The sequence below is a fragment of the Xenopus laevis genome, chromosome 3S, assembly GCF_017654675.1.
Source record: "Xenopus laevis strain J_2021 chromosome 3S, Xenopus_laevis_v10.1, whole genome shotgun sequence".
Lineage (NCBI taxonomy): Eukaryota > Metazoa > Chordata > Amphibia > Anura > Pipidae > Xenopus > Xenopus laevis.
The window spans coordinates 14,925,886-14,940,461 of NC_054376.1; the positions used below are offsets into that span (position 1 = coordinate 14,925,886).

General features: G+C 40.6%; 1 protein-coding gene across 1 annotated transcript; it reads left to right on the forward strand.

Moving 5' to 3' along the window:
• The first annotated feature begins 5,409 nt into the window (after window positions 1-5,409).
• On the forward strand, window positions 5,410-11,877 carry zp4.S (zona pellucida glycoprotein 4 S homeolog). Its single transcript, NM_001087599.1, is given in 12 exon segments — window positions 5,410-5,596; window positions 7,469-7,590; window positions 7,676-7,769; window positions 8,459-8,614; window positions 9,078-9,268; window positions 9,364-9,461; window positions 9,569-9,699; window positions 10,099-10,288; window positions 10,657-10,807; window positions 10,942-11,020; window positions 11,528-11,638; window positions 11,709-11,877. Coding segments are annotated over 12 exon segments (1,635 nt in total). The 5' UTR covers window positions 5,410-5,430; the 3' UTR covers window positions 11,855-11,877.
• Window positions 11,878-14,576: the final 2,699 nt, after the last annotated feature.

Here is a 14,576-nt window from a genome sequence, read left to right on the forward strand (position 1 = left end):
CTAGCAATAATTTTTTGTGATATTAAACCATACAAATCATGACAGAATAGAGGGGTTACTGACTGATCTTTATTATGATTCCTTTTTTATAATTTTTTTTATCATTGGATTTGAGTTATTCAGCTTTTTATTCAGCATCACTCTGGTTAACAATTTCAGCAGCCTGGTTGCTAGGCTCCAGATTACCCTAGCAACAATGCATTTATTTGAATATGAGGGCCTGAAAAGAAACGATGAGTAATAAAAAGTAGCAATAACATTAAATCTGTATCCTTACAAAGCATTTGAGAGCTGGAGAGAATCAGAATAAGGCAAATAAAAGAAAAAGAATGAAGGCCAATTAAAATGTTGCTTAGAATTAGTAATTCTAAAACATAATAAATGTTAAAGGGATAGTTCACCTTTAAGTTAACTTTTATGTTATAGAATGGCCAATTCTAACCCACTTTTCAATTGGTCATCATTATTTATTTCCTATAGGTTTTTTAATTGTTAGCCTCCTCATATTAGCTCTTTCCATCTTTCGGATAGGGAGTCGCTGACCCCAATCTAAATAACAAAAGCTCTGTAAAGCTACAAATGTGTGGTTATTTCTACTTTTAATTACTCATCTTTCTAACCAGGCCTCTCCTGTTCATATTCCAGCCTCTTATTCAAGTCAATGCATGGTTGCTAGGGGAATTTAGACCCTAGGAACCCGACTGATGAAATGTCAAACTGGAGAGCTGCTGAATAAAAAGCTAAATCACTAAAAAAAACACAAATAATAAAAAACAAAAACCAGTTGCAAATTGTCTCAAAATATCACTCTCTATATCTATATCATGCTAAAAGTTAACTCAAAGGTGAACAACCCCTTTAACTTAAATGTGAACCACACCTTTAAAAAAAGAAATGGATAGGAGGCTTGCCTAGTACAAAACACTGTATATGTCATTATATAGGTGTTACTGTATAGGTAAGCTTTAAAAATTCCTTGTGCAGGAATGAGCTGTATTGTTGTATTAGCTGTATTTAATAAAGCAACCTATTTGGCATTCTGCATTGGGGTTACTCATTAACTGTGGCATTGCCCCAGTCTGGTAATCCATGGCAAGAAACCATCTTCCTTTTATTATTTAAAGAAAAGAAAAGAATTCCAGGTCCCCACTGACCTTTCTTACAACCCCCTCCCCATGTGTCCACAGCAAAACGTCTGTACATGTGCCAGCTCATGGTAGATGGCAAGCAATGGAGGAGCAGGACCCCACAAGAGATCAGATCCCCCTACCCCAAGGCCCCCCATCTTTATAGTATTTACTCAGTGGTCCAAGTCTTACAGTCATTGCAATGCAGACAGTACATAAGTGAATTACAAGAGGTGCTACCCCTATATGGTCCTTTAAGCCAATATTTAGAAGTTGGGGGTCAGACACACCAAATGTTGTTCCCCGTAGTGTACTGTGCCAAAGGGCTGACTTGTAGCTCATTGTTTGTGGCAACTAGAAATAGATTTCATTGTTTTCTATGGTGTTTACCACAAAGGCTACAGTTTGCAGCACAGCTTGCACCAAGTATTTGGTGTTGCCTTTAGATTGGAAGCTGTCGGACACCAATATCTACAGAAACAAGCCTTGTTGTACCCAGCCATAGAAAGTGTTCCTTTATGATCTCTGCTACACAACCAACTTGCTGCTGACTCCTGTAGCAGGTAAAACAGATCCAATCCTTTGCTGTGGGGTCAGTCAGCACTATGATGTATGTTCTGTGTGGTTTGTCCAATAGAAAAAAATAGAATCTAATTATATTATACCAACAAAGCTCATCAGCTTCTTAGTTGCTAAGGAGGCCTGGTGCTCAGGACTATGCCACATTGGCTATACATACAGTGCGTTGCTTATTGTGGGGGCAAAAGACTGCCAATGTTTAATCCACTTGGACTCCTGTATAAAATGTGTTTACAATACTTCCTACTGGTAGCAATAGAAAGTCAGTATTTAGTGGGCTGGTGGAGGCTGTTTGGGCCTCTGTGTGGGCTGATTGGGCCTCTGTGTACCTGAAATGCCAGGGCCTATTTTAATTCTCAGTCCGGACCTGATGGTCATGGCCCCCTATTAGTTAAAAAAAATGTTGGCGGCAGGGCCCCCCTTACAAGTTAAAAAAACATTGGGACCCCAAAGAATATTTGGTGGCAGGGGCCTGTAGAATATTAAAAATTAATACTTTGGTGGCTAGTTCAGTAGAACTGAACTCGTGGCTTCAGGACTTCAAGTTCAGCTCTTTTGGAAACTTCAGGTCTTTCCACAGGTTCAGGACTTCAAGTTCGACTCTTTTCGTGACCTTGACTCTTTCTAAGGCTTCAGGACTTCAAGTTCGGCACTTTTTGGGACTCTTTCCACGGCTTCGAGACTTCAGCAGTTCGGCTCTTTTCGCAACTTCAGCAGTTCGGGACTTTGGCTTTTCGCGGTTCAGGACTTTAGAAGAGGCGGCACGGCTTCGGCGCTACCAAAGGGGCCCGGCTATTTCAAAAACTGCAGCACAGCCGGGGTCCCCCTTTAGGCCCGGGCCCTGTAAACTTGTACCCCCTGATGGTGGCCCTGCTCACAAGTATTTGCAGTAATAAAGTTACTTAGGGATTAGGAACATATCAAGCAACAACACTTTCTACAATAATGCCTAGCCCTAGACAAATGGACATGCAAATTAAACTTTATATGCTATAAATTGTATGTGACCACTGTGACAAACGGATGTTTTTGCATTTAACGCACGTTTAGGGCTCTTACTGACGAGCGGTTGAAGCTGCGTTCAGCCGCGGTGGAGCGCAGGAATAGACGCATTAAGTTCTTTTCAATGGGGCTGTACTCATACAGGTGCGTGTAGGCGCTGAACGCAAGAAAAATGCAGCATGTTGCGTCTCAACCTGTGTTCGGCGCCTACATGCGCCTGTGTGAGTACAGCCCCATTAAAAATAACTTAATGCATCTATTCCTGCGCTCCCCTGCGGCTGAACCTGGAAAAATGGAACGCAGGGGAGCGCAGCTTCAACCGCTTGTCAGTAAGCGTGCTTAAACACAGGTTTGAGTGCACATTAATCCATTCACATTTGATTTCATTATATTCTGCCTTTCTGTACTCATGAGCGTTTCTTGCGCTTGATGCGTGTTCAACTACCAATAGAATAGAGGGTTGCGTTTGGAACTGAAAAAAACCTGCTTAGCTGCATCAAAAAACGTTTAAATGCAATATATGTGTTTTTACACTTGCATGTAAAAACACAGAAGTAAACGCCCGAGTGTAAGAGCCCTAAGGATACTGGCACACGGGGAGATTTATCGCCTGCTGTATATCTGCCCCACCACAACAAATCTCCCTTGCGTTCGCATTTTCCAGTTCTTAATCAGGATCACAGTGAGTAATGAATACCTCCCAACATTTTGGAAATAGAAAGAATGTTTTGACCATGCCCATTTTGTGCCCACATCCCCTAATTACCATGTTCATTTTACAAAATTTGGCAGGTTATAAAAGTTTGAACACATTTCTGTGGTTTTTATGTGCAATTACAGTTTTGCTAATGAAGCTGCAAGTCACAGTTCTCCCAAGAGACCTGCTTATCTTAAATTGTTACAATTGTTTCTTTGCTTGTCTTAAATTGTTACAAAAGTGCACCTTAAGCCAATTAAGTTTTAGAAACATTGCATCTTTTTCTGGCTGTTCAGTGCAGGAGAAAGTCGGGACATTTCAGTAACAATCCGGGACTGTTGTCTGAGCTGTCAAAATCGGGACTGTCTAGCGAAAAACGGATCAGTTGGGAGGTATGAGTAATGTGTATAACCTGTGGAAATCCGAAAGTTAGTTAAAAGGAGAAGGCACTTGCAGGAGATTTGCCCCCACCTCAGTAGCGCAGATTTTCTATGGGTGATAAATCTCTAAGCGTGCCAGTACCCTTAGGGCAGAGACATGCTGCTATTTCAGGAGATTAGTCGCCCAGCGACAAATCGCTTCTTCTTCGGGCGACTAATCTCCCCGAACTGCCTTCCTGCCTGCTAGAATGAAAATCGCCGGTGGGATGGCACTCGGAAGGCTTTGTTTTCTCTGCCCTTACTGTTTGCAGGCCAAAATTAGGTTTCACTGATTTCTCTGTAAGCTTTCTACCTCCACTTCTATATTAAGATTTAGTATGTTCCACAATTAGCTATTCTAAACAATTTTTCGTTTGGTCTTCATTTTTATTTAGTTCTGTAATTATTATTGTCCCTATGCTGCTATCTGGTTGTCACGGTCACTGTCCCCAGCAACCAAAAAACGAATTATCAGAAAGGGTTAAATTATGTTATTCCTATGCGTATTTATCTTTTCAAGTCCTCTCCCATTGATCTGCTTTAGCAACAAAAAAATTATCTGAAATTCCCAGCCTAAGGGTTGCTAAAAATCACAAATATTTGAAAAACCACAAAAAAGTAAAAAAAATATACATACATTAACAGTCAGTATTTTAAGTTTTAAATGGGGGTGAGATGGCAACCCTATGTCCAGGGGTGTAACGACAGAGAAAACAGACCCTGCAGTTGCAGAGGGGTCCAAATTAATGAGCAATTTTCATATATTGTAGTAGAAAATATCACCTTAACCAATATTGTGGGACTTAAATTGAATTTGCTTTGGGGCACAGAAGAATCTAGTTACACCACTATAATCCACATTCTGCATGGCAATTAAGTACAGATATAAGATCCATCATCCGGAAACCCATTATCCAGAAAGCTTCAAATTACATGAAGGTCATGTCCCATAGAATTGTAATCAATTCAAACATTTTAAAATGATGCAAGAATAAAACAGTACTTTGTACTTGATCCCAGTTTAGATATAATTAATCCTTATTGAAGGTAGAACAATCCTATTTGGCTTAATCAATCTTTAAATGATTTTATAGTAGACAAGCTATGGGGATCCAAATTACAGAAAGGACCCTTTCTGGAAAACGCCAGTTCCTGAGCATTCTGGATAACAGGTCCCATACCTGTAATTGTTTTTAAACATGCTGCAGTTTATATTACTGTCTGTGTAGCCATGCAGTCTGAATTAACAGCCAAATAGCTTTACAACTTGTTGCATTTATAGGTGTCTGGGGTAAGGTTTTATACTATAACTTTATAACCCTCTTCCATAATATGATTTGTACAGGTAGAATTAAATGTAAGTCACTCACTCTTTGCTCCTTGTAGATTGCTCAACTAGACCATGATCTCAGGAATCCCTACGTTTGTGTAACTTTCAACAAGCTGTAACTGGTTAATTAGTTTAAGGATGGGGCAACTGATTTAATTAACAGATGCAGAGCTCCTGTTGTTGATTAAGATTTTTGCTAGAAATGGGTCTCCCTTGCTTTTAATGGTATAAAAGCCTGCTCTTCTGTTGGAGGTTGTCCCAGGAGTTACTGACAAGATGAGGTGGAATGCAAGCTCTTGGGGTTTACTGGTTGCACTGGGGTTCTGTGCTTTAGTGTCTAGTGTTCAGGGATTTTGGGATGGGTTGCGTTGTGGCCCCACAATAATGCAGTTTTCAGTCCCTTCTCTTGTACAGGATGTTGCCTTTGTGCTATCAGCTGTGGGTAAGTATTTGCATTAAACTGGGCTCTAGGGTGTAGATGGCTTACCCCCCAAGGGTGGTCTTGATTTAGTGGAACATAGAAGGGGCCAGTCTCAAACTAACCTATGATCTGAGGTGAAAGATTTAATATCTTGAGTATCCTTGGAACTAATCAATAACATTGTTATAAGCAGGGATGTTTTTTACCTTTTTATTTTTTCATTAATGTTTTAGTATAATGTAGAGAGTGATGTATTCTGAGACTTAAGGTTTTCATGACTATTGTTTTTTTTATTCAGCAACTCTAATTTGTAGATTCAGCAGTCTGGTTGTTAGATTCAGTTTACACATGGGCATTTTGGGATGTGTTCCATTCAGCAACATGAGAGCTGGCCCAGATGCAGTAAATTTTTCTCTGTGCCATACTTATGATGAATGCAGCATGTTGTGTTCCACCTGTTTGGCACTTACCTGTCATCCACCTATGAATTGGATAATCCCTTAAAGAATAATTGACTACATCTGGGTCTGTGGTTGAATGTATTGCAATGCAGGGAAGCACAGCCCAACACTAAAAACTGGAAAGCTGCTTAGAATTGGCCATTCTATATAATGCTGAAAGGTGAACCACCACTTTAATGGAACATGTATCCTTAATATGGAGAATGTGCCCCCCCCCCCCCCCTAAACTTGCTTTTAGATCTTTTGTATCATAGTAAAAGTAGAGCACTCTGCAAAAGGCTTTGGTTCTTTAAGACTAAGGCAGGGCGGATAACCTTTTGTATTTGTGTTTAGATCTTGTGATATATAGTGTCAACATTCAGCAGCAGTTTTTATATTTTTTCTTTTTACATTTATTAAAACAGTCCCTATACCAGGGGCATTTACAGTTAAGGTTCAATGCAGAAAATATCCTGGCTAGGTTTGAACCTACGACCCCAGTATTGCAATGCTAACCCAACCTGTTCATCACTTCAATACACAGCCCTTGTGCTAACTTTGATAATTATAGTTGCTAGTTGGAGACCCTGACTAAACTAGCTTTCTGCTTAAAGGACAAGGAATGGTAAATTCACACATTATTGGGGGATAATATATATTGTTTTCCTGTTCAAAAGGTACCACGGAAAACTTACTGCTGTGCTGCTTTTTTTTTTTTTTTTTTTTTTTTTTTTTTTTTTTTTTACCTTTTATAGACTATTTTAGTAGACTTTTTTTTTTTTATGTGCTGAATTTTGAGGCATTCATTCTTTCACTGCCACCAAGGAAATGCTAACCCATTTGTTATTAATAGTATATTCATAAAGTGTTATAACTGCATTAGCCACACCGTGGACCAATGTTTTGCCTTTGTCTGTTTCTACTCTGGGTAAAATATTGGTGAATATCCTGAATGTAATGTAGGTTACATGTACTACCTTGGTTCCTGCACTTAATCACTACTGTATGGTTTAGTTTCTTAAGAAGGGGGAGATTTAAACCAAAGTCGTAAGGGTGAAGACATTTACTAGTAGCCGCTACTTTTCATGGCTACAAAATAGAGAATTGGCTTTACCAAGAACCTGTTTTTAGCAGAGGCAATTTTCAGTATTGTCTATGGCATTGTATTCTATAGCTGCTACTAGTAGTGGTTTGTGCACTCCTTTAGAATATATCTAGGTATAATAACCTGTATTAGGGCTGCCCTTGGTGGGGCATGAGACTCCTCGTTATCATGATTTCAGAGCTGTATCTGTATTGATTCTTGGTGGATACTCCTAGACGGCTTTCAGCAATAAACTAGCTATAACCTAAAATAATAGAAGCTTGTTTGAGGGCATTCCTGATGTATTCCTCCCCTTTGTCTTGCTGTAGTAGAGTATGCTGTCCTGTTATAACTTCTGTATTGCCCTAGATCACTCTGGAAAATCTCACTACCTTGGCAATAACACTGCTTGTGGTACCTGGGTAGGACAGAAACCAGATGGTTCACTAGTGGTTAATGCTGCCTATGATGGGTGCTATGTTCGTGAAGAGGTAAGGTTGGCTCTAGAAAGCAAATCTGCTAATGGAAGTATCCTACCTTATGTTCTGTAACAAATGTTTTGCTTGTGGCTCTTAGAATGGTGACCATGTAATGACTGTTAGCCTTGAAGAGGTAATAAATGGACATGTTGACTACCATAAACAAGAACTCAAGTGCCCAATCATGGAAGGTAACTTTATTTTTTTTGGTTAATCCATGTGTACTGGGAGACCATACATAGCTGGCAACTCCAGTCACTAGTTAGGAATTTTGGTAGGCCTTTACTGAGGAAAGCTGACATGATACACAGATGCAACAAATCGGCCCAGGACTGCAGACTAGCACTGGTGGCCCTTTATGTACAGTACAATATTTCTCCTTTACTCACACCACATCACTCTCAGAGTCTCCAGTGACTGTGCAACTAGCTGAAGGCCATCCAGTTGCTACAGCCTGGGCTGGCTTCTGGTGCCTGTCCTTTTCTAGAGTTTTCCCGCTTCTTTATTTTGGTTCTTGGAGCTAGAAAACGTAAGGTCCAACCTTAGGGCTTTGGACCAACAGCTGCACATACTATAGATATGTAAATATTGTAATATCCGTCCTGGACACAATGTTCCAATCTCCGCCTCTCGTTTCTGAGTCCTCGACTCTCAGCCCTCCGTGCGTGAACCTTTGCCTGTAAGCGAGACTGAGGGAGAGCTTGAGAAACAACTGGTGCGTCTGCATTCCACTTCGTTAGGAGAGTTCATACAGTTAGGAGTGACACCAGTTTTAAAGGAGCCCTTACAAGTATTGTGTTGGGTCAAAACTATTAGTCTTTTCAAACTTGTATGAGCAAGCTGCTTAATCTAGACATAACCTTACCACTTCCTCCTATAGCTATGGATGTTCCAAGCCCAGATACATGTTCTGCCATCAAGCGAGAAGACAGGCTTTCATGTGCTAAGGCTCCTGTATCACAAGACCTCTGTCAAGGGTTGGGATGCTGTTACACACCCAGTGATCCTTCAATGCCTTGTTACTATGGGAATAAATGTGAGTGAGCCATACTATATTCACAGTAACCTACTCTTTAACCATTATTGAAAAGGGGGGGACACAACTGGTCACTAATTGTACGAGACCATAAATCCAGTTAATCACCAAAAAGAGTTCCCCCCCCCCCCCCGTACGAACTTGTGGGTTCAACTTAATGTTGAATTATATAACCTTGGTGTATAAATAAGAATATAACTAAAATATTGTCGAAATTATCTTCGTTACTGATGCTTTGAGGAAAGTGTAGTACACTGATACTGTATAAAGTCCTACTGTTGTGTTGAAGCTGTATGGCTTTACTCTTTTAAGATGGGAAAAATATTTAACAACTTCCTCTGACTTGATTTGTCATGTTTCAAACGTAACATTGGCTCACCTCTCCTATATGGTTATATGCTTTTTGGGAATATCCTGCTCAAGGACCTTTTTAACCCTGATTGTCATTCTCTTAACCTCCTAGTGACTGCCCAGTGCACGACTGACAGCAATATGCTGGTCGCCATTTCAAAAGATCTGACCAAACCTTCATTGTCCCTGAATTCCATTAGTGTTGTTGGTGTGGATCAAACCTCATGCCCGTCACTGAGTGTCTCCAAGACTAATGCCTTCATCATGTTCCAGTTTCCTTTGTCTTGTGGGGCCACAAAGCGGGTAAGATCTTCCTTGGCATGTTTTGTCCTAACCCTTAATGGCAATACTGCAAGAAGAGTTTATTCTAAAACTGCTAAACTTTTTCTGTTCATCAGATGGATGGCAACATAATTACATATGAAAGCACAGTTGTTTCAGCTCGAGACATAAGAACCTGGAGGGGTTCTTCAATCACTAGGGACAGCACAATGAAGTAAGCTTTTATGTCTAGATTGAGCAGCAAGTTTGAAAAGACTATCTAAAGGTGCTAAAATATTACATGTACTAATCTAATAGGGTTATTTTTTTTATTTTGTTAAGGTTAACAGTCCGGTGCATCTATGGTAGAACTGGAATTGCCCCATTGTTGAGGGTTGAGGTATACACGCTTCCGCCGCCACCTCCTGTCTCTACTCCTGGGCCTCTTATGCTTGAGATGAGAATTGCTCGTGGTAAAATTTTATTATCATTCTGTACTTCTAAAGTTCCTCACTTTAAAATCCTGTTAAAAGTTCGAAAATCTAGCCAAATGTCTGCTTTCAAACAGTGTACCATTAAACTTGCTCAGACTACTCTGCTGGGTGAAAAAAATACTACATATTAAGGCGCACATACATACTTTGAATACCTGTATGCTTTGGTTGTCTTAAAACCAGCGTTTGCCTATAATGCAAGGAAAGCATTAGAGTCAAAGTACTTGACTTTTCAGAACACCGTCCGGTTTGTAGGCTGTTTCCAGAGCAAAACAGTTTCCTAGGCCACTTCAGGACTTACATTTAATGCTTTACCTCAAGAAAACTGACATTTTGTAGTAACTCGGCACCTTCTTACTTGGCTCTTTGATGTTGCAGACATGCAGTATACTACTTATTATGCTGATGGAGACTACCCAGTGATCAAGATACTCAGAGATCCTGTCTTTTTGGAGGTTAGAGTACTGAGGCGGCTGGACCCAAACCTGGTTCTGGTTTTAAACCAATGCTGGGCTACACCCTCCACTGACTCTACTGCACAACCACAATGGCCTATCTTGACAAATGGGTAAGTGCTCACATAAGCCAATGCGACGTTGGGTCTGCTGTGATATATTAAAAGACCACATAAAACAAAGTCTTAGGTTCTAAATTACCATAGCAACCAGGCAGTGGTTTCCATTATGAAATTGTAAACGGAATATGAAATGGGAGAGGGCCTCAATAGAAGTTAAGTAGTGGAGAAAGTAGCAAAGGGGGGGTTTGACTGCCAGTGTTGGTCACCCCCCCATCTGCAATGATTCCCTAATGAAAGCAAATATTGCGAAGAATTGGGTTATTCTAACTTAAAGATGAACCATCCCTTTAAGCCAAATCTTAATACATTGTCAATGTCCCTGACTACACTGCAACTTAAAAGTCTGTATCTGGTTCTAGATGTCCTTTCCCTGGAGACAACTACCTGACGCAGATGATTCCTGTTGGTGCTGCTTCCCAGGCTGTACCTTTCCCATCTCATTACCAGCGCTTCTCAATCAGCACTTTCACATTTGTGGATGGAACTACACAGCTTCCTCTTGGTGGCATGGTGACAACTTATAATTAATCTGGTTTCATTTAGCTGTAAACATAACTGGTTACAAATGTCGTATCTGCTTGCCTTAGACTAGAATATGTTGGCGCTGCTTCACTTACCACCTATAACTATATATCTTTCTACAGGTTTACTTTCACTGTAGTGCTTCTGTGTGCATCCCATCTGCTGCTGACACATGCCGGATTGTGTGCAACACAAGAAAACGTAAGAAACCGGACTGGGTAGGAGCAGACTTTCATTTAAAGTAGCTAGTGTAGTGCTATGAGAAATGTGTGCTGCTCTGATAAGGCTGAATTGGTAGGTACTAAAGGTGACTTGTTACAATACTACAGAGAAACTAATACTGCAAAAAATTATAACTGTACTGGCATACATCAAACACAACCTGGCCAGTGTCAAGAACCAGTCTGCCTAAAACAATAGCATTATGGCTCCACTCAAGTTTAGAGCACATCCCTATTAAACTACAACAAGCTTGCTTGTGTGACATTGGTTCTGATAAGAGTCCATTATTTTTAAAGCACCCACTATTCCTTCTACTGCTAGTGGGATTTTAATTTCTGACCTGCAACCTCTGTCCTGGCTAAATGCATTGGTAGCCAACAACATATTGGCTCTCCGATTTAAAAAAAAAAAAAAATCAAAGGGCTCTGCCTTTCCCATGACACTCCAGAAGGGGTTAACTTAACATTTGCATTGTGCTGTTCTTAGGCAGAATGGCTGAAGAGAAACCTGCAGAATATCCTCTGGAGACCACTACTGTGACCTCTGATGGACCAGTTGACTTCATCAATGAAGAGGAAAAGCATATAGAAACGGAAGGTACTATTATTCACTCTTATCCCCTAATTATTTACATGGCTGAGACATAAATTTGGCTCTTCTGCTTTAGGTGTCGTCGGCTTTGGTTATCCTGCACTGCACTGGGCAAGAGGAGCAGCAGCCATAGGAGGGGTCTTGATCATAACTGTAACTTTCATTGGTCTCTGGATACGCTATAGAAACAGGAGCCCAAAGACTCGCAATGTAAATGCTTGAATAAAACAAATCTTTTCAAGAAATGTCTGTATTCTGGTGGTTTCAGTAATGCTGAGTATAATTTGCTCTCCATATTCTTTGTGTGTGTGTGTAGAGGTGTGACTGTTGATTCCCATAAAGCTAACACCATAACAGTAAAAGCATGCTCAGTGGTATAAGGGCATAAACCCTTCACTTTCCATTGCATTTCCACCCCTCTAACTTATTTGCCCCAATCCTTGGGAGTGCTGATTCAGGAAACCTTTGTCTGTCATACTGATTCTCTCAAACATGGTAGATCCAGTGACCCCCCCCCCCCCCAACCAGTGGCTCATGAGACTACATGTTGCTCTGCAACCCCTTGGATGTTGCTCCCAGTGGCCTCAAAGCAGGTGCTTCTTTTGAATTTCTGACTTGAACATAAAATTTAGCTGCATTAAAAAAACAAGGTGTACTGCCAAACAGAGCCTCCTGTAGGCTGCAAGTCTACATGGGGCTTAACAATAATTCCTCATATTTGGCACCTCCAGGAACTTTGTATGTGTGTTGCTTATTGCATTATGTTGGACTACATAGTGCTGACTCCTTTGAAGGCAGGTGAATGCAGCTCATTGTCTAGTGCAGGGATCCCCAACCTCTCAAACCCATGAGCAACATTCAGAAGTAAAATGAGTTGGGGAGCAACACTAGCATGAAGAATGTTTCTTGGGGTACCAAATAAGGGCTGTGATTGGCCATTTAGTAGTCCCTATGTGGATTGTCAACCTACATTGAGACTCTGTTTGGCATTACACCTAGTTTTTATGCAGCCAAAACTTGCCTCCAAGCCTGGATTTCAAAAACAAGCTCCTGCTTTGAGGCCACTGAGCAACATCCAAGGGGTTGAAGAGCAACATGTTGCTCACGAGCTACTGGTTGGGGATCACTGGTCTAGTGGCTACTGTTACAGAACTTTTGTGACATTCTTCTATCTAGGTAGGAGGTAAATGAAACTGTTCACGGTTCAGATGCATGTTACACCCTTGGTCCATGGACTTGACTTCCTCAAGCCATAGCTTAAGACATGAGCTTTGCATAGTTTCATTTGAGCTGAAACTTCTGTGTGCAGGTATGCTTTAAATGCAGCCTTTTGATAACTATGTTTGACTGCTATAGCAAAAATAGAAAACAATCCTGCAAGAAAAATGGTGTGTACAACTGGCTATGGGGAATTGGACAACTTTATGTACTAGGTGCCTTAAGTCCAGAGTTCCCCTTTAAATCTTCTAAGCTTTCCATGATATTCTGTACTGGATCAAGGTTTGAATAATAGGCATGCATTAAACATTAGCTAAACTTATTTGCATCATACAAGAAGTGAGCTCTGGCCTGGTACAAATGTTCTCCTGCTGTTGCTCAAGGGCTAATCTTCTTGTGAGACTATTTTGATAACTATTTACTTGTAGTACTGGACTAGACGGGACACTGCTGGAACCTAGAAGTATGCCTGCGACGATATTTGTATGACCCAAGCCATATTAATCATCGATGACTGCAATAAAAATGATCAGTCTACTGCAAAATGTGTAGCTAAGGATTGTGAACACAATTGGACCTTGGGACTACACTATTTGGATATAAGCTGACCAAAGTTGTACTTTGATTAAAAAGTTGATCGGAGAAGGGAAAAACTATAAAGAAGTGCAAAAAAAAAGATGGGGCTGCTCAGCTAAAATATCAAATGCTTTAAAATGGAAACCAAAACCTGAAAGGCATGGAAAAAAACAAATCTTCCAATCGAATGAATAGAATAGCCAAAATGGCAAAGACTCCGCCATTGATCAGCTCCAGGCAGATCAAAGAAGATCTAAAGTGACCTGTGAGTACTGTTACAGCTAGCGCCTATGTGAAGCCAAGCAATTGGCAAGAAGCCCCCGCAAAATCCCATTATTGAAAGAAAAAGATATGCTGCAGAGCTTACAATTTGCCATAGACCACATTGACACTGTGTCCCCAGACAGCATGCACTTTCAAAAGGATGCTGATAATTTGCTTACCATTTGTATGTTGTGCTACCTTTTGCACAAGAACATAAATGCTTAAGGAGAAGCAAACCCTAAAGTTAAAAAACTACCCTACATAGATCCCCCCCCCCCAAGCCTAGCTGCTATCCTGGGCAAATGCCTTTAACTTACCTCTTCGTGCAAATTGTGTCCATGGAAGACATCTTCTCTTCGGTAATCTTTGGAATGAGACCAGCGTAGCGGCAGTTAGAGCAATTTTTTTATCCACGACAACTGCGCATGCGGCGAAACTCGCTGGACAGAATCTGCATGGATGGTTAAGTAAAGAGTTAGGGGCATTCGTCCGGGGTAGCAGCTAGGCTGGGGGGAGGAAAGGGGGTTTTATTTAGGGTAGGGGTTTTTTAACTTCTCCTTTAACAGTGACTGATGCACCAGCATCTTTGTATTTTATCTTAACCTTCAATGAAGGCAATTTATCATGTATGGGAACCCAGACAGTGAGATTAAGGGCAATAATTGCACCATTTTACCCTGTGTAGTAGTAGTAGTAGTAGTGTAGTAGTAGTAGTATAGTAGTAGTAGTATAGCAGTTGTAGTAGTAGTAGTAGTAGTAGTAGTAGTAGTAGTGTTGTAGTAGTATAGTAGTAGTGTAGTTGTAGTAGTGTAGTAGTAGTAGTAGTAGTATAGTAATAGTAGTAAAGTAGTAGTATAGTAGTATAGTAGTAGTATAGTAGTAGTAT